This window comes from Cavia porcellus, unplaced genomic scaffold (assembly GCF_034190915.1).
Source record: "Cavia porcellus strain 051 isolate PalLab524CR breed Dunkin Hartley unplaced genomic scaffold, mCavPor4.1 scaffold_20, whole genome shotgun sequence".
In the NCBI taxonomy this organism is placed as follows: Eukaryota; Metazoa; Chordata; class Mammalia; order Rodentia; family Caviidae; genus Cavia; species Cavia porcellus.
In genome coordinates this window covers 30,169,435-30,190,884 of record NW_026947503.1, presented here as the reverse complement: position 1 = coordinate 30,190,884, position 21,450 = coordinate 30,169,435, and the positions used below count along the sequence as shown (strand labels likewise).

The 21,450-nt window shown below is 32.3% G+C and overlaps 1 protein-coding gene across 5 annotated transcripts in view; it reads left to right on the top strand.

The window, feature by feature from the left end:
* The window catches only part of Dcc (DCC netrin 1 receptor), a 1,081,241-nt gene that overhangs the window by 759,703 nt on the left and 300,088 nt on the right, over positions 1–21,450 (top strand). For all 5 annotated transcript variants that reach the window (XM_063231626.1, XM_063231625.1, XM_063231624.1 and 2 more), the window contains exons 10-11: positions 19,294–19,442; positions 21,042–21,180. In XM_063231626.1, the coding sequence (XP_063087696.1) occupies positions 19,294–19,442; positions 21,042–21,180 (288 nt within the window). The remainder of the gene's footprint in view (positions 1–19,293; positions 19,443–21,041; positions 21,181–21,450) is intronic.

Here is a 21,450-nt window from a genome sequence, read left to right as displayed (position 1 = left end):
ACTTTATACAAATTGAATTTAAAAATTTTCATATTATTTGACAATAGCAACTCTATTTTGAAGACCGTATTTTAAAATAATAAAAACCATTGGAAAAATATCTGAAATATAAGTCATCCAGTAATGCTCTCTAAATATCCATACCCTTTATGGTAATCATTTAAAGAGATCAATAGGCCAAGATCCAGTTTATGAAATAATCACCTGAAATAGAAAGGCTTGATTTATATGAAGTCTTGTGTCCTCTGATTATATCTTCCTTTTGCTAAACCTTTGCTCTTTTTCCTCTGCCTTTATGGTGTATAATTTATCCACTGTATTATCAACCAGGATTTAAGTCCCAGCCTGCTTAAGATGTGTCTAATCTTTTCATACCACATGTGGTGAATTTTTGAATTATTATTAAAGGCCCTCTAAGATGCTGTTAAAGCTGTTTAACCATGAAAGAAGTTAAAATGGACCACATACAGGCTTGAGGGCTTGAGTTAGAATAGGAAGCCTATTTGCAGTACTATAACTCAATTATTTACAAAATTCTTTCATATGTCAGCTTTTTAAATAGTATTATTAGTGTTAAAAAGATGAGTGAAAGCAACTCCTGTGTAAGTGACTTTAGAATATATTGTGTACAAGTATAATCATATTACTCTTTCCTCCTTCTGTGGATATTTTAAAATCATAATGGGACTCTACTTGTATGGCAGTTATGGATAGAAAAAAGAAGTTCAGATCAAATTTCTGAATGTTATTACTTGTGTCCTAGAGCAACTCTCTTAATCATGGAGACTCCAGTTTCCTGAACTATGGTATTAAATTAGAGGAATTATTTACTCAACCTGTTCCTCAATTGTGATAGTGAAGTGTGATGAGGTCGTGAAATCCCGGGGTCTTGCCTGACATCTAGTAGTACCCAGAAGGAAGATGTCACCTGAGTGAAGTAGGCCAAAAGGAGAACTTAATTCCTTCTGCACTGTACTTACAAAGTGGAATACTGACCAGGTTAATCACCTAGTAGGTACAATAACATAACATAACATAACATAACATAATCATTTACAGCTTGCAACTGGTTCAGCAACCACAAAAGGAGAACTTTAATGTAAATTCTTCTTTACACTCCAGCACAATGGTATAAACTATCTTTTCTTCTAATTTTGCCTAATGTATATATTTGTATAGTTAACTGTGAAGTCTTTTGATCAGAAAACACTATACTATCCCATCAATTGTGTGAGTGCATTACCACTTTATGATTAGTTGATTGGTTAAAAGATGCCAGTAAATTCTAGTTTGTATTTTATGTGTGATAGAGATGTAAAATAATTGTATGTTTATTTTGATATGATTCCAAAAATTCATTCAATCACACTAGTCACAGTTCTGCCCAACTCATTTCTTTTATAACTTGAGCTACTTTATGTTTATTAATCATACTTCATGGTGATTTAAATAAAAATTTTCGTGACTATTATGGCAAAGATGACCATTAGTCAGTTGAAATTAGGCTGCTTGTATGCTAGTATGGTTATAGCCATTGCTAATCATTAAAAATAAGCATTGACATTTTATCTTCTCTTTTTTTTTCCTTTTTTTGGTAGCATGCAGACACACTGACATTATTTCAAAAAGTATCTCATCGCAAAATATTTTCTCAAATATTGCAAAATAAGATTGTTGGCAGTAAAGGCTTATGAACTGGCATCATCAACAGAAGATCTTAAAGAGATCTATTTGGATTTAATTGTCAATTAGGCTAAATATTATATTTTTTGTATAATGATATATATTAGTAGATGAATCAGAGGCAGGCTTAGGAGGATGGAGTGTTTAATTACTAGACAAGTTTAAAGCAATTCTAAATCATTACTTTTCAAATCACTCAAAAGTAATTATTTCATGCTAAGTTCTAGAACTGCATTATACAATAAAGTACCAATACCCACATCTCCACTTAAATTTAAATTTATTGAAATACAGTAAAATTTACAATTCAGTTTCTCAGTCACACAAAGCACATTTCAACTGCTTGATAGCATTTACAATTTACATAAAATTAAAAATGAAAAATTCAATTCCTAACACTTGTTAGCCTAATGACTGTTATATTGAGCAATGTAGATGCCTTTCTACAATAATTCCATTTTTCGTAGAATGTTCCACTGGACAGCATCTGTCTTGACACTGTGCTAGCATACAAAGACAAAGGGTGTCAGATACTGTCTGCATTGTCAAGAAGCTAGAAGTACATTGGTAACTACTTTAAGTTAATCCTACTAAAATGTATTTCATTGAATTAGTTTCCTTGACTATGGAAAATATTTATTGATTAATAGAAAATATTTACTTTAAAAAGATCAAATCAACTAGCTTTGCAGATATTTTCTGGTTATTACAATTACTTAGATGTTTTCTCACAAAAAAAAAAAAAAAGCGAGTACCTTTTAAAGCTTAATTGAAAGCACAGAGTAAGAAAACTAGCTGCCTGAGTACAAAAAAGTACTGTAACATAGTTGAGCATCCCTAAAAATGATTCGCTGTTTGTGTGTTATTTTATTTTAAAAACACAACATAAATTTCAGGCTTCTTGAATTGCTATAACTAGCTATCTAGAAAAGTTATCTGCTTCCTGAGAAATAATATGGGAAAATCTGTTTATTTCTAATGTCACTGAGAAATATGAGGATAGGGAATGCAAGAAATATCAAGAACTTCTCTACACAGGGTGTTTGGTTTTGCATCCTACTTAAACTAAAAGCAGGTTGCTTGCTAAACTGAATTCGAGCAAAAGCCAGCTTGGTCATCTTCAGGGACTTGTCATCATGCTAGGAAGCTGAATAAAGCTCTGTACTATAGATGAAATACATGATCTGGGCTTTTTTAGGGAACTTCTTTTCTGAAGAACTAATTAACAGGACTAATGAGTAAAAATAGGAAGTAAATATGGAATATTGTATTTATACTCTCACTGAGAGCACTTTTACTTATATAGTCCGTAAATACTGTTTCTCCAAAATTTTTGATGGTTGTATCTTTTTTAAAGTTATATGTGAATATAATATAATATAATATAATATAATATAATATAATATAATATAATATAATATAAAAAAGAACAGGATTATATTATCCCTAGACTCTTTTTTGTTGCTATAACAAAAAATACCAGAGTTGAGTAATTTACAAAGAATAAAAATGTGTTTTTCACAGTCCCAGAAGCTAAGAAGTTCTAGATCAAGGCATTGGCAGTTTTGGTGTGTGTTTTAAGACAAGATGTTGGTCTTTGCTCTGAAGACAAGATGTTTCTGCTGTGTATCCCACAGGTTGCACGCACCATGTACTCACACTAAACAAAGGCAAACGATGGGAGGAGCAAACCTGAACCCCTCTAGAAGGCCCCAACCTCACCATTGTTTTACACTGAAGATAAGATTAAAATTCAAATTTTAGTAAACAGACATTTATTACAGACACCAATGAAATCAGGGATAAAATTCTTGATAAAAATATATCTGGAAAATATATATGGATGTTCTACATCAAACAGCGGGAATCAAATTTATTTCCTCTTTTCAACTTGAAGTTAGTGCTACAAGGTAGTAACATAAAATTAACATGTAATTCAATGTATCTATAAATTAATGAAACAAGCATCTTGACTTTTAGTATGAAATATTTTAGTGTTATCTTCCAGGGCATCATATTAAAAACTATACTGTTGATTAACATGATATAATACCTAGTCAAATTTAAGTAAATCTCTTTTAAAGCACCTCACTATGTTATCAACTATTTTCCTTCTTTTTTAGCTTGGCATATGTTTGTGACATATAATGATTCACTTTGAGAAATTGATATATGCATATATACTATAGTACTATATATGAATATACTTATACTACAGTATAGTATAATATATAATATATGTGAATATATGTAATACTATAATATTGCATAGTATAATATATTCAATCATTTTGAATACCCTTATCTTCTGCTCTTGGCCCTTGTTCTCCTTCTTCATATCCAAGATGTCTGCCTATCTTTACTTTATCTTAATTTTCATTTGTATTTTAGGTTTCTCATATAAGAACAATCATGCAATATTTTATTTTCTGCATCTGGCTTATTTTACTTAACATTATTGTCAAAAGGTCCGTCCATTTTCTTATAAGTGACTCAAATTCATACTTCTTTTGACTAAATAATTCCACCTTTTCTGTGTTTGTAAACACATAGACTGTTTAGCTGTTACCTACACTGCTGTAAACATGAGTCTATGTATCACTAGAGAGGGATGTCTTTAACTCTTTGGGGGAAAGCATCTAGATGAAGGAGAGCTGAACCTAATGAAATTTCCAGTTTTAGTCTTTTGCACAATCACCGTATTGGTTTCCCTTGTCGTTATACTACTCTATATTCTCAATAAGAGGGTGGGTGGGTTTCTTTTTCCCCATGTCCTTAAGACTGTTTGTTGTCTTTTTGTATCCTTGATGATAACCATTAAGATTGGAGAAAGATAGGATCCCATAGTAGTTTTGATTTGCATTTTTTTGTTGGCTAAAGATGCTGAACAGTTTGTTTTTTTTTTTTTAATAAGTGGCCATGCTTTCATCTTCATTTAAAAGTGTCTATTATTCCAGAGTTCTATTTTTTTTTAAATTGCATCATATTTTTGACTGGTTTATTTTTTCTGGGTTCTATCATTGATGGTAGTAAACGTATGGCATATGTGTTATTGTACTTTTCTTTTAAGACAAAATATACTAATGCATAAGTTGTTGGTTTGTCCCTAAACTAAAACCTCAGTATTCAGGTTTAGTTGCAGTGTTTTCCTTTTACAATAAAATGAGTTTTGGGTTGCAGTTTGGCATTCCGTGTCTAAAAGGCCCACTGTCACTGTTCTAGATATTAGTCTTCTATCAGAAGAATAGGTAACCAAAAAATCATTGCCATTCTGTAGCTTGTGTTCTCACACTGTTGGCTACTAATTTTGCTATACAGAAGCCTTCTAATGTAATATAACCCCATTGATTGATTTTTACATTAGTTTTATGCTATTAGAACTCTACTATGAGGTTCATGTCTATGCATGTTTCTTTGATTGTTTCCGTATTTTATCTTCCATCAGTTTCACTGTTTCTTTTTTGTACATCAAAGTCTTTGATCTCTTTTTATTTGATTATTGTACAGGGTGAGAGATCTGTGTCTAGTTTCATTCTATTGCATGCATATGATCAGTTCAGCCAGCAACATTTTTTAAACATGGTGTTTTCCAGCATATGCTATTAGGCCCTTTGTCTAAGATTAGGTAGCTACAGGTGCATGGTGTCCTCTGCCTTCTAGCCTATTCTAGTTGTTCAGTTTTCCAGTACTGTGCTGTTTTTATTAGTATTATTTCATAGTATAACTTGAAATCCAAGATTGTGATGTCTCTTTTTGATCAGTAATGCTTTAGCTCTTCTGGGTCTCTTCTGTTTCCATATAAATGTGAGAATTGTATTTTTCTACCTCTGAGAGAAATGTGCTTGGTATTTTGAGTCAGATTGAGTTATGCTTAATATTTGGCAATATGACCATTTGAGAATACTGATTCTGCCCATCCAGACACAGAAGAATTCTTTATTTTCTTATATCCTCTTTAATTTTATGGATTCTTTATACTGCAGATTATATTTTGTCTGCTTTAAAAATAGTAAACATATATTATCAAAATATGACAAACCATTGTTTTCTAAGGCCCAAGCTCCTTCACATATTGATAACAATATTATTTCTACTTTGGTAGAGGATATCTAATGGGGCAGGTACCTTTGTGTTCTGTAGAATGTCTTTCCAGTTTCAACTCAATCTGTCTTCCTAGAATTGATAGTCGTATCTATCAATTCTAGGAAGACAATAAGTCTTCCTAATAAGTAGTTGGGTTGCGATACAACTTCTGATTATAGAACATTTCATCAGTAAGAATTAAAATGGGTTGATGTTGGATTTTAAAGCAAGAACATTACTGCTTGTAATTAGAACTGTTAAAATCAAAGCTAAAATATTGTCATTTGTTTGGGGAGGAAATTATTATAAAACTTTATCAACTGAAAGTCAATGGATCTTTAATTGCATGATCAATCCAAGAAACTCATACCCTGTCACCTTATTTGAACCTATAGTCAATGTTTCAAATATTCCAAATGAAAGCAGACATTTACAATACAACAGCCAGTCTGGGTTTGAATTCTGGCTTTTTCATTGACTTGCTAGCTCTGGAAAGCTATACTTTCTGATTCACAATTTGCTCACTTATAAAGTGGAAATACTATGTATCTTGCAGTGATATTGTACAGATTAAAAGAAAACTTTAAATAAGACTTCAACATACTTCTTCAAATGGTGATTCTTATTAAGTGAGATAGTTAGGCACCTTCTGGCATAGTGTCAGTTCTCAATAAATGCTAGCTATCGCTATTCTTTTCCATTACCCATTACTTAGTTGTAATTATTCCTCATAAAATCAAATTTTTCTGTAATGTTTTATTTATCCCTTGGTCCATTTTGCAGATCTCTTCTATTTGTCTTTCAGGAATTTTATTAAAATATTCTAAGAGAAAAATGCTTGCCCTTGAAAATTCATACATGGCTTAATATTTTAGCATTTCTGACTATTTATTTCATCTTCTAAGTTAGTTTGAGCTTTATCATATCATCCATTCATTGATATATTCAACAAGTATTCATTGTATGCATCTAATGGATTCCACTCTATTTCTTGGCTCTAGAAATTTGGTAGTAAAAAAATATGCTTGCCCTTATGAAGTTTATATTCCAATAATGGATAGAATAATTAAAAATAGAGTATAAAAGAAAAACAGCTTAAGGGAATATAAAATGAGAAGGATATGGTTAGGTATAGATAAAAAAGATCAGGGAAAGTTTAGAGCATTTAAAAGAACACCTTGTTGAGTTTGGAAAGATGCTGATATATCTGGGAGAAGACATTTCAAACAGAGAAAGCAGCAGTCATCCAAACCCTAAAGAAAACAAAGACACCCAGATTGCAGCACAGCAAGTAAAAGAGACTGGGGTAGGAGGGAGGTGAAAAATTGTAGCGCCTAGTTTTGAAAATCCTTGGAACTCACAGAAAAGAATCATTTAACTCTAAGTTGAAAAGCTTCTGTCCGTTGAGAAGGACGATCCAATTTGTATGTTTAAAGTGGAGTTGAAGATATAAAGAGGAGACTAGAACAGTAACTTATCAAGAGAAAGCTTAGGTGCTGCTGGTGATTTTGGAGGAGTTGAGAACTGGAAAATTCAGGATAACTTTGGAAGACAGGAAAAAGACACAATGTTCTGTGTGGGAGGGATGGGAGAAAAGACAGAAAATTCACTCTACGTTTTGAGCTTCAGAAAGTGGATAAATGTAGGATTTATTTTATGCTAGTAGTATCCTCATGATGCTTTGGCCAGCTTCTTTGGAAATATTGAATATCTTCCCAATGTCATCCAAGAGTTTCTAAATTATCCTACTAACATTGCCTGCATTGTCAGTATTCTGTATGGTAGCCATCAGGCACAAGCAGTTATTGAGAGCCAGAAATGTGTCTTCCCAGAATTGAAGTGTGCTCTCAGGGTAAAATATGGAAAAATTACAATATAACACTTGACCTTACCTCAATTGGGTTTTGAAATAATATTTTAGATATGTTTAATTAAATATGTATTAACTTTACTAATTTCTTAATGTGTTTGATAGAAATTTAAGTTACATATAAGTATTTTTGCTTATGTACTTATAGCAGTAGATAGTGATAGCTTAAATGTAAATCCTTGGGTCTTTTACCAGCCCCAAAGAAGTTAAGAAAATTTCCAATTTTATATTAAATTCAGATTCAGAGTTATTTAAATGGAATGGGTGAATTTAACAGGTCTCAAAATAATTTCTGAGAGAATTTTCTAACATTCATTTCTCTTTACTCCATAATTATTCAACATCATAATTAGTAGCCTTTCAATATGACTTTAAACAATTTATTTCTGATTGGACGACACTTTAGGCACCAATGAAAATAAAAGCAAAGAAGCATGAGTTGGGAAAAGAAAAAAAGAATATTTTGATCCAGCACACACCAGTGTTCATAAGTTCAGTTTTATTTTGAATCATCTAACTTCTGTAGATGATTCAGTGCTGAAGTCTGTCTTCGCACCGCTATCTCTGAACAAACCCAAATCATCCAAGTGGTTAATAAACTTCTTATCTTTTGAATACTGAAAATAAAATAAACTTAATCCTCAGGGTGATTCAGTCAGCAGACCAGGAGCCTTTCAGATGCTTTCTAGAGATAGAGGACAACTGGGTTTTCTGCCTTGTGTGATTATCAGTCTTTCCCTTGCATGCATGTGCTTGTAAGGGCCTTAAAGGCGCTTCTCAGTGATAAATGTCGGTAGAATCACAAAGTGAATATTAATTTCATGATTGTCAAGGTCAGTTGTGTGCCCAGTTTCATTGTTACTGGAATTTTTATCATTGCCACTGCTATAAAAGTTATGTAATCATGGGCTCTATATTCCAATTATCAAGAAAAAAAAAAAAAAAAAACCTGAGCAATGTTTTTCAGTATGCATTGCTCAGAGAGAAGTGTTTTACCAGGATCTGATCTGCTAATGTAAGTAATTGTCTGAAGCGACTTTTAAAAAGGTCAAACCAGAGCTTGTGCAGGAAGACTTGTGCTCTATCCTGAAATGAGGCCTGTGGTGTATAATCTGTTACATACAATTCAATCGGTAATATTAACAGATCTCTAAATGTTCACAACAGTAGTTTGTATCCCTTGTATACTTTTTATTTATTGCATCACAAGGCTGTAACTGAGTGGTCCTTTTTAATACAATTATTTGCAAATCAGAGATATTGTTTGTTTTTAAAGCTTTTGTAAATAAAAGCTTGAAAAATGTTTTCTTATTAAAAAAAAAAATCAAAGTGCGGTTTAGTGCTAGGTTAGATAGAAGTGCAACAAACAGATGATCACCAGGTCAAGGGAGGAGCTGATATTCCTAAACAGCAGCTGATTATATATGGAAAAAGAAAGAAGAAGATTGTAGGAGAAATAGATAAAGGAAGTAAAAAAAAAAAAAATCTGTGTTGAAGCCACTCATAGATGTAGGTGTGAAATTAACCCAAGATTTTAGAAATAAAAGTAGGGAAAAATACAAGGTTATAACTGTAGGGATAAATAATCAGCTGAATAGTGCCATGTGTAGTGAAGTACCTTGAATTCAATATGGTGCCAAGACTGATATGAATACACCCACAGGGCTACATCCACATACCTGTCCATGTCATCTAGTAGAATATTTTCCATCTCTGAGCAATCACCAAAAATTGTCCAGTTATTCAGATCATCACTGAGAAGTCAGGCCCGAGGTCTTCTACATTCCTCATTTCCTTCCTTCCAGCCATCATCCATCCTATTGTTTTTGTCTTCCATAACCTTCTCAGATTCATCTCCTTTTCTTCATCTCCACTACCATCATTCTAATTCAGTCTTCTAACCTCACCCTTTGTTTGGATTCCAGGTTATCCTACCAGCTAGTCTTTCAACACCCACATCCTGCTCCCCCCCAATTCACTCATTATATGGCAGAAGAGCACAAAATGCTGACATGTAATCATTTCTTTTTGAATCTTAGACTAACGATGAAAATCCTCCAACATCTTTAAGGGATAGAATATTCTGGCCTCTGGCAATTTCTCATAGCCAATTTGGATTTCTTTTGGCTCCTTCCTGTCCAGCCTCCTTCCACTATGAGTTCAGGGACGTTTTCACTGTGTTTCTCATTCTCACAGTTGCTAGTGCACTAAAAATGGTTCATTTCCTTTGTGCCAACATTATTCATAGGCTACTTATTATTTATCTTTACAACAAACCTAAAAAAAACTAGCTACTGATATAAACCTCATTGTTTAAATGCAAAGAAATTTAAGCTCAGGGATGTTAAGTAGTTTGATTGGGCCACATAGCCTGGGTGAAGGATCTGGACATGAACCCAGGGTCTACGACTGGAGGTTACACTCTTCCTCTGTGGTCTCTATTCTGAAAGGTTTATTGGATGGAATCTGCTGGCATTTCTCATATCAAATTAGACTACAGCGCTGACTTTTGTGAAACCTAGAGTTCTGAATTTCTTCTTTAATGTATAGTGCTTCCAATGAGCCAGTTTACTCAATGCTATTCCTTATCTTTTAAAGCTTAGAAATAAACAATCCATATCTGGCCCAAAGAGAAAGTATCTTTAAAGGTAGGAATTTTTGGCATTAAGTAGAAAAATCTGCATTTGACTATCTGAAACAGATTGCTGCTTCCTTTTCTTCTAATAAATGAAAACAGGGCTCTTTTATAAAAATAATCTATACTTGTCATTTATTGCTCACTTAAAACTTCAAATATTGATTCTTCCCATACTAATCATGATACAAGCCAACTTTGAGAAAAGTTTCTAGGATTTTGTTACACTATCACTATGGGAAACACTTTAGCTGTGTGTAAACTGAAGATTCCTGCTTCTCTAATGCGTATCTATTTATAGAAAGCTGAGATTTTTGTACGAAGAAATACAATCTTGAGCTATATAGGAGTCTTAAATCAGTGCAAAGCAAGCAAAGGTCCAGAAAATGCCCTTCCTATGGGTTTCTCCTTGTGATGCTTCTGTAAGAATTTAACATCAGTTTACGATTTGCATGTTAAACAAATAAAATAACAAAAGTAACTCTGAATGTGTTATTTATGCGGAGGAGAGAAGGCTCAAGTCATGTTGGTGATAACGCTTCATGAAAATCTTGGCTGCTCTGGAAGCCTGTCTTGCTTGGCGTGGTTTGGTTTGTAAATATAACATGGGTGCATGCTACAAACATTGTGCTATCAGGGCTGGGCAAGCTTTCTCATCTTCTTTCCCTCACACATCTTTTCATTTTTTTGAACAATCTTGACCATTAAAAGAAAATTTTCTCTACAATTGTCTAGGGAGGAAACCAAAGCAGGAAGAAGCTTATAGAACTTGATTTCAAGTTAACAATATTTACTACCATATTATTTAAATACTTTCTTTCCAATATAATAGCCTTTCTGGGACGTATAAATTACAAACTCTTGAGAAAATCATGCTTAGAGTATATATGAACTTGGATGAAGGCTACATTATTATTAAAAATTAAAAGGTTTAAATTCAGGTTTCAAAATTAAGAATTTTTTTCCACTCAAGCTTGGTCTGTTCTGTTTTTTCTCCCACACAGATAATTTATACATTTTTTACTTTTTCTATTTAATATTTCTAAAAAGTTCTTGACAATTTCTTAAAAAAATTCTTTTGAAAGTTACTTTTTTTTAAAAATGCATTCGCAAAGTGAATTTTTAGACCAGCATCTTGAGAAAAATATGTGAATTTTTATGTTCTGCTTTTTAAAAATGTGTTTCTTATTAATCTAGTACATGCTTGTCATACATAATTACGTTTACTATGGGGAGTTGGAACATATACATAACACACCTTAATTTTTTTTTCTCTCCTTCCCTTTTTTTTTTAAATTTTATTTAAGGAGAAAAAGAAAAAAAAGCAGAAAAAGAGTACAAGTTATACAGAATTTCAGAAAAAAATAAACAGTAGGAAATCACTAGTTAATGGATTACATATTGTCATCTTAGAAATATTTGTTCAAGTTACAAAACTAAAGCATATAAAGTGGGCATTCAAACAGTGAGACTGCGAACAGTTTTGTTCAATGATGCAACAAAACTAGGTAATATGGTTATCTATCTTATACACTTAAATATACATGCAGTTATATTCTTTAGAGCACTTTTCCTCTCTTTTGTACAATGACAATTACACATTTTGGGTTTTATTACTCCCACAGTTCTTACTACTTTTTTTTTTAAGAGAGTAAAACCAAATGTGACATAACAGAATAGAGTCTATCCCTCTGTGCTTTACATACTTTAAGCATCATGACAGATGCTACATTTTGCTAAGATTGGCAGAACATTATTTGATTTGTTGATGACATTCAAAATAGACAAGCAGTATAATCATAACGTGATGATTTAGGAACAGTGTTTTGCTTCCTCCATATAAAATGAACTATGCCATCATTAATTCAGTTTTCCTTGAAATTTTTCTCATTATTTTCACGTGATGTCTTGTTATCTGAGATCCTTTTCCAAGCAACAGGTAGTTTTTCTATTTAGTAACTTGTAAGTTCTATTCTTTAAAAGTCAGTATCAAGGCCGGATTTAGCTCAGCGGCATAAGCGCTTGCCTTACAAGCAGGCAGTCCTGAGTTCGATCCCCGGTACCGATAAAAAGGAAAAAGACAAAAAAAAAAAAAAAAAAAAAAAAAAAAAAGAAAACTCTATCATACTAATGTTTCATGATTCATTAGATTTGTTCTTCACTCTGGGACAAGTCTTTCCCTTTTTTCATTCAAGGGAAGTCTTAATTATTCTTCAAGAAATGTTCTTGACCAAACTCCCCTGGTCATCCCTCATGGTATATGTTTTCATTAGTAGTTCTAATTCTAAAATTTGTATTACCTAATCATCTGCTCTTAGCCTTGATTATATGTAGCCTATTGTTTAACTTTAGCTGTTACATATGCTTTTTTCTCTTCTTTAATGAGTTTCTTATAAATTTTACTATGTGGGAAAAGCACTGAATCCTAACTCATAAAAAGAACAATGAAACATTACAATCAGCTGGTACTCTTCTCCAATCCCAGTTGCCAGTAATCAGATCCAACCTATTTGACAAAACTTTCAGCGCTAGTATGATTCACTTATATGACACCAAACTTTCATTAGTAGTGAATATTATATGTAAACTTAAGCATATCTGATTAAACTTTGTTTTTATTCTCCATTTTTGGTATATGGTATATTTATATAGTTTTCTAAATCATAAAAGAGTTGATTACACATTATATGGAAATTTTCAGTTTCAATAGTTTGAAATCTTGAACATAAACTAAGGAACCTTCACTATGCTACATATTGCCTTTGTGTCCCAAAGTAAATTCAAAGCACTTGCCATACTTCACCAAGATATATCATCATTTGTTGTGTTAGTGAAACTCTGCTGCTTCCCAAACAAGGCTTTATCTTGAAGTGACTTCTTGTAATGGCTTTTATTATCAAACCACATTAATTTCTAGCTTAAATAAAATAAACATGCTTTCAAAATTATTTCTTCATCATTTTAGCTATTTCTATTAAGCTATCAAAAATCTATCACTTAATATATTAGTTTATAATCTGTATATTTTTCATTATAAAATGATATGTATAAATTATATATATATATATATATTTATTACAATGTTATATATGTATCTGTCTCCATTTATTTTATATACATTATATATGTGATACACACTGTATGTTTATATATATATATATATATATATATATATATACACACACACACACACACACATAAATGGCATCACTAAGTATATCTATCATGAGATGGTAGATATCACCTATTAAAACCAAACGTAAAATGAACCAGTAATGCCTACTTTCTCCAATCCAATCTTATCAGACTCCTATGGTTTTGTAATTGAAACCAACTTCTTAGTTTTTACTTCTTCCTTGCCAAATTACTGTCATATCACCTTAATATATGCGGCTCATAAAGGAGTTACTTTATGTTAATAATTACATTGCATGATGGCTTTTTGATGTAGCATACCCATACAGAATAGAAACAGATTTCAAAAATACATCATTAAAGTTGTTAACTATAGAGAATAAAATTCAGAAAGTAATCAAAGCATGTACATTATTATCAATAAATGCAATTAATTTCAGAAGTGGTTTATATCTGAAACACATTCATTGAGGAAATCACCAGCCATACAAACTACTGCTTGAAGGAAGAAAAATTTGTGGTCTAAAATATTCAGATCACTAGAGATAACTACTAAGTTACTTTGTTGTACATCATTAAAATTAGAATCAAGAATAATTTTTAAATTAGTAAATTGGTAAAGAGATTCAATTATCCTCAGAATTCCAGCCTGAGATGAAAGCACAGGAATAATGGTTCATTGTTTGCATGACAACACATGTGGCAGCTTTTTTTCTAACCTGCTCTTACTTTACTTCTAAAAGAAGTAATAGCTGTTACACCGGTGATTTAGAAATATTAGAACTCATTGTACTACATAGTCTTCTGGAAAAAAAAAACTTTAAATATTCAAATGCTCAGCTATATAAATCCACTGACACTAGAAAGTATCTTCATTTTGGGCTTCCAGCTGAGAAATATCAGTCTAATGACTAAGTTATGTTACCTTCACTCAGTATTATTAAGATAGTGTCATGTGTTGATCTTTCTAAAGCTTTTCTTTGAAATCCTCATACTGACATTCTTTCCTGGAAGGGTGTATTTAAACTTTTAAAACTCTGAGAAACATACATTTGATAAATCATAATTTAGGTTTTTAGAAGTCAAATGGCAAGTGGTTAGATATATATTTAAATAAAAACAAAAAGATTAATTTATGAGTGCTGCATTACATCATGATATCAGAAACAGTAACATGTTGTGAAACCTAAACTATTTGGCACATTAACTGACATTAATTCAAATGCCTTTATAGATTCTTTAATTAAAAAATAGATACCTATTTCACAAGTATATATAAGATAAATATTATATATCTATATATATATATATATATATATATATATATATATATATATTAGATATGGTCAAAATTATCATTTCAGGGCAAATAATGACATGTATTACATCTTATTTGCTCCAACATAACTATTTAATTTCATTCTTAGACACAGGTGCTACCATGAATTTCTACTGTAATAAAATCTTAAATTTAAAAAGGTAGTTGACTAGCCTGACATTGATTGATGAATTACTTACATAGGTTATTCATCTATTCTGAAATTTTGTTCCTTGCAGAAATTGGTAACATGGATGGAAATGGAGAGAAATTAGATGCAGTTTTCCACAAAATTATTGTCCAACTGAGGGCATCAGTGGAGACGATTAAAGACATCTTAGAAATGATGAACAGTTAAGCCCATTAAGTTTCTCAACTGACATAGAAAAATGCAATGAAATGGAAGGCAGAAGCTGTTAACTTTATTGATTTCACAGCTAATTCATGTAGTTGAACATCTGTGAGTCTCCCTGTTTCTTTCGCTGTCATTTGCAGCTTATATGCATGTGATGCATCACCTATGTAAAAGTTTGCATATGTAAAAGTCCTTAGACATTTTGTAGGTATTCTTTAAAATACATGCACAAGTATGTAATATGAATTACATGTATGTATACATATATATACTCATACTCACATACATACTTTAACATAAAATTATAGTTTATTGTTAGTTTAAAATGAAAATACTAGGAAATTTATGAAGTGGAATTTATAGCACTTTAGTGAAGAAGATTAATAATGGAAAAGCTTAATTGAAACAAATAATATTGACATACTGAAATATGTTATAAAGCATATGCCACACATAGGTAATAGTTTCTGTAGAACAAAGCACTGATATGACCTCAATAATATTTATAGGTAGTAATTTGATATTTTTATTCTTATATATTCAAATGAATATAGGAGTATAAAATTTTTATTTTAATATCTGAGGACATTAAATTCTACTTATATTATCAAATCATAAAATAATATTTTAAGATAATTTTAAAATAGGAGGCAATTTGATACAGAAAAGCAATTCTTTTCAGGAATAAAAGGCATCTGGAAACTTGACCACTACAAAGAGAATAGGGATTAGCTCTCAGTTGCTCAAAACACATACACTGTTTATGAATACTTGAATTAAGTACTCCGTTGCTTTTCATTTCTAAAGATGAATTTGTTGTAATTTATCATCTCTGTTTGAAATCCTTCTGGAACCCAAACACTCACTTTTCATTTTCTTTTTTTAAAATTTTATTTTAAAGGGAATAAAAAAACCAACAAGAATGATATTGGACCTCAAAAACAAGGAAGTAGGAAATTCACAATAGTTACTATATTATACATTGTTATCCTCTAAATAGTTGCTCAGACTACTGGCTTTAGGTCTGCAAAGTCAAACAATACAAGCATTAAATTCTTTATTTTAGTTGCTATCATCTCAGGCTGCATGCCTTCAAATCAGCTATTGTCTAGAGTTGGGTTGGGGATCATCTCTCCCTGCCTACCTACCACCTGACTCGTAAAGGAGAAGGTGTTGCTTCCTGTTCTGTCCCAGCACTTTTCTATAATAGTGGCCAATGATCATTAAGAAGGCATACAAATATGGTTGCTGAACAGAAGATTAGGGTTAGTATTATTGGTTATCATTAACTGAATCCAAGGATAGGATACTTGCTGCCTGGTATTCTTTAATCAACAACAGTTATACTATATATATATATATATATATATATATATATATATATATAAAGGTGCTACAAGGTAGAAAAAAGTCACACAGGCCCACTTGTATGAAATACACATGGATGCATGTACTAACTTTAGTTCTAACCAGGTGTATTATGAAAACACTCTTTGAATCATTTATTGTAACAATGCAGAATCAGTGCAGTCAAATAGTTTACAATACATAGTGTGCTTTAGGTTTATGATTTATGGTAAATTTGGTAATTGTTCATGAAATCCTTCATTTGACATGAGCTTGTTGAATGCTCCCTGTGTAACAAGTATTGTCCATGGAGAAGATAGTTGATCTTATTATTTGATATAATAAATGGAATGTTCTGATCATTTTTTTCTGGAAAACTCAAGGTATTTAGCTCAAGTGGCAGGGCTTAGCAGGGCAGAGAATATGATCTAAGGTTTGTTCATATGGGAATACCACCTTGAGCTACAAATATTCTTAGAGTGTATTTTCCCACCAACATCTATTAGAAGTGTATGTGTAGTAGGCACATCTGATTGTTGCAAGTTCCCAACCTCAGTAATCTTTGAAGTATCATTGGTAAGCTGTGCATGCCCTTCCTTTCCCCACCATGCTTAGCCCCTGCCCTGTGGACAGTGTTCCAACATGCTCTTGCAGATCTCATTTGCTCATGCCAAGTAGATGAACCATTGAGAGCTTCTCTTTCCCATCACACGTGTAGCTTCAGGAAACTCTCAGTAGCATGGACTCTCCTCCATGGTAAAGTTTCCTCCTACAATGCAAATGATGGAGCTGATGAGGTGTTAATCTATTTTCTTCTTTTGTCTTTGTATTCTTGGAGTCTATTTAAATCGGTTCCCATCATTGTTTTTCTCAGATGGGATGGATAAAGAGAAACTTCCAAAATATTGCTTCCTTTCTCCTCCTCCCAGACACATATGATGCTCCCAGTCCTCTTTGAATTCTCTAGAAAAAAAGAAACAAGCTCTATTCCCATTCTTGGCTGCATTACCTATCACAGCAGGAGTGAATTTAGTCATGTTAAGACCTGGGTCTTAGCCCCCAGACTAAGTCATGTTCTTATCATCCAGTATTACTTTAATTTGACCACGAGAGAGCAGAAAGGAATGTATTTGGTTAATAATTCATACACCACAGGACCACACCTGTCTGCACTGTATGAACTCAAAATCTTGGATACCTTGCATTCAGTGTTTATGAGTATTTTAAGAAAATCCCTGGGTTTTAAGGATATCACACCTCTGTCTTCTTTCCTTTGAGGAATAACAGATTTCATATTAGAAATATTCCTTCTTAGAATGCTTGCATTGTTACTGTGCATAATCATTAAAGAGAAAAAAATTGTTTTTGTTTGTTGTTGATTAAAATACTATTCTGTGGCAATACAGTTGAGTGATATTAGTAGACAAATTATTGGGTTTTCTTTTGGCTTTGTTTTGTCATGAAGCAAAATGTCTAACTACTATAATACAAATCTAATTATGTCACTATAAACTATGACACAACATGAGATCTCCTGTTGTTCAATATTGTCTTCTAAAGTTTCCTTTTACATATTTTGTCAGAAAAAAAAATATTCTTTATGGAAAAGCACCGAGATGGAGATATTCTTAATGTATTTGCCAAATATAGCTCTTTTGAAACAAGATTTTTTGTTGTGGGAGAAAGAACATAGCACAGAGGAATGAAAAAGCAAGACCAAACATTTTAGAGATGGATCGGAATATACATGAAAATGCTTACATTAAAAAATATACATATTAAAATATATTTACATTATGTATATAATTTGTATATATTTTGTATCTATTTTGCGTGAATGTTTCTTAGCTCTGTTAACCAAAAAGACTTAAAAACAGAAACTTTGATAAGGAACAAATTAACACACTTAGCATTCCAATCTTTGTCTTTAACCCTATTGCCTGTTTAAAAAGAAAAGCCAGAAATCCTTGCAGAAATATCCTTGCCTCAAAAGAATGGGATCCAGATAAGTCAGAATAAAAAGAAATGCTCCAGTAAACAAAAGGACAGGACATTAAGAATAGAGCAACCAAATAAAGAGCACCTGACAAATCTAGAACATTTTGAACAGTAAAATAATGCAGGGCTCTAATGAATTAGAGCTTTTAAAAGCAATCTATGTTTGCATTGAGAGAGTAGATACAAAAATAGAATTATTGGCTCTTAAAGAATAAAAAGTAAACATTCCTGAGTCATATGAATACATGGACAGAAGAGTTTTGATTTAGTGACTGTGGACCTGTGCTAGTTACATTAACAAGCATGTTGCATACTCTTGATTACATAAAGTATTTGTTATGAGATAGAACACTACAAAGTGAAATTAAAAATGGAATCCTAAATGTTATTTAAAGGATCCCAAATTAGGCAAGATATTAAATTGCTGACTAAATTAAAGACAGTGTGATATGTTATATATAACTGTACTATCTATTGGAATTAAAGTGAACCAAATATTCAAAAACTCAAATCGTATTTTATTATTCTGAAGTTTTTAACAACACCAGTGGTATACTGGTGGAATGGAGAACTTCACAAGCTATACATTTAGATTCAGATTTCCATTCTTTTCTGTCATTATCCTATTCACTTGTACACTTTGGCCAGTCTTTTTAACTGTAAAATGAAAGAAGAAATTCAATGAATATAAGCTTTCTCATAAATGAGTTTAAATTTTCAGCGTTTCATTATTTTGTTATGTTTTTATATTGATATTTTATTTGGATCTAAAAATAGTGTATCTTGCTTATTTCTTCAAGTCCTAAAAGATGTAGTTTGGCTCTAGAAAATCAAACTTTCTCATCTTAATCAATTTCTTTTGTACACAGTGCAAGTTCCAGGGCCAGTAGAAAACCTGCACGCTGTATCTACCTCACCTACCTCAATTCTTATCACCTGGGAACCCCCTGCCTATGCAAATGGTCCAGTCCAAGGTTACAGATTGTTCTGCACTGAGGCATCTACAGGAAAAGAACAGGTAGGTAAGGGAGTGGGGTACACAGCTTTCATCTACGGGGCAATGCTCGTGCTGGAGAATGAGGAGCAGATCTGATACAGTTCCGAATTTAGCACATTTACTGAGTATCTGACTAGTTATAAAGTACTTGTTATTAGAAATGTTAAGCAGTTTACTTGAATTCTGGCGGTGAAAAAGGCTAGCAGACAAGGAAGTTAAGTCAGTAGAAATCATGCCAAGTTTTGGCTTAAGCTTGAGCATGAGTCAGTAACCACATTTCTATTAACCTACTTGGTTTCAGATGCATTTACACTTTCAATCCTTCTCCTAAGAGGTATTTATCTTTATATGAAATGGCCTTAATCAAACTGCTTTTTCATTCTCCTATGTTTCATAGTAATTCTCTCCTCTCCTCACCATCAGACTCTGATCTATGGTTTTCACTATCTTCATAGAACTATTTTGTAGAAGGAAGCCTTTGGTCCTTTTGCTTCTAAAGAGTGATTAGCATAGAAGCTAAAAAATCAATTGTTCATGTGAAGAGTTAATAGGCTTTAAAGGTAAATGAAACTTGGCATTTTTACTTTGTGACATATATGACTATGAAGATATTTACTTTCAGACTCTTAAGTTTATGTGGAAGATATACATAGCTAAGTTGCTAGGAAAGTGGGCTTAGGATATCAGTTCTGTGTTTTGTGATGGTTACCAAACATAATGTATTATTCATATTTCTTCATAAATGACATGACAGAATATCTTTAAAGTATTTTTCCATAATGCTATCCCAAAATAGTCGAAGTCCATTCCTAAGCTATATGATGAGACATTAATGAGCTGCTCCTATCTATTCTTGCTTTTTTCTTTGCTGTTTCCAAGGTATTTTTAACTTTGATTTTTTAACTACTGGTTCTTCAACTACTGATTCTATTTTCTTTTCTGTATATTTCAGCCCTTCCATAACACATTTTATAAATCCATTTAAATAAGTTGAAAAGCAACAGCATCCTGGCTAAGTGTTAGGGTGGGAACCACCATGTAGAGCTTAACGAGAGGTCTTCTAGCAGTTGCTGGATCTGTTTCCTTGATGACCTTCACCTTCAGGGCTTCCTTGCCTGCGGTTGTGAAGTGAATCTGAGAATAATTTCAACCTCCCTCACAATATTTTTGGAAACAAAATTGTGGCAAAGTATCTGACAATGTCTGCAAGCAAAGAAATAATTCTATAGTTTCTGGGTGAATTTTTCTATCCTATTATTCCATTTGAAGCACAGGAGTAAATTTTGTGTTAGCAAGGATTGCAAGTTGACTTCTGCCTGTGAAGGTTTTGGTGTGGGTTGAAAAGCCCCTGCCATTCTATGCCTTGGGTGGTGTTAAGAAAATTAGAACTTAATGAGTATAAAAATAGTCTGTGGCTATTTTACAAGGAGTCTGCAGAGTATTTAGGGCTCTAGAGAGGGAATATGTAACACAAGTAAGATTTTACAACAACTCATTATAAAGCTAGTGGGCAGTTATGTGACCAAGAAGCTACTCTCTAATTCACTGATTGCACAGAATGGCTGCTGTTTCTGCTTAAATGTGCTTCCTTAGTAACAGTTTGGCATTTTATGTCTCCAGAATATAGAAGTTGATGGACTATCTTATAAACTGGAAGGTCTGAAAAAATTCACGGAATATACTCTTCGATTCCTAGCTTATAATCGCTATGGGCCAGGAGTATCTACCGATGATATAACAGTGGTTACACTTTCTGATGGTAAGTTATAAACAATGACAATTTATTTTCATGTTTTCCATGGAAGTGAAATAGTATTACATGCATGTCACAGATTCCATTTTCAAGAGTTCTTGACTAAAACTTTACACAGTATTTTAGCATACAGTAGAGATTTGGCTAACTCACACATTATCTATTAGAATCAAATTTATGTTTTTCGGGTTTTGTAATTGGGTTACAATTATATATTGCATCAAAGTATAACTCTTGCCTAAGAGCTCAAATTATTTCTGTGTCTGGGTTGCTTTC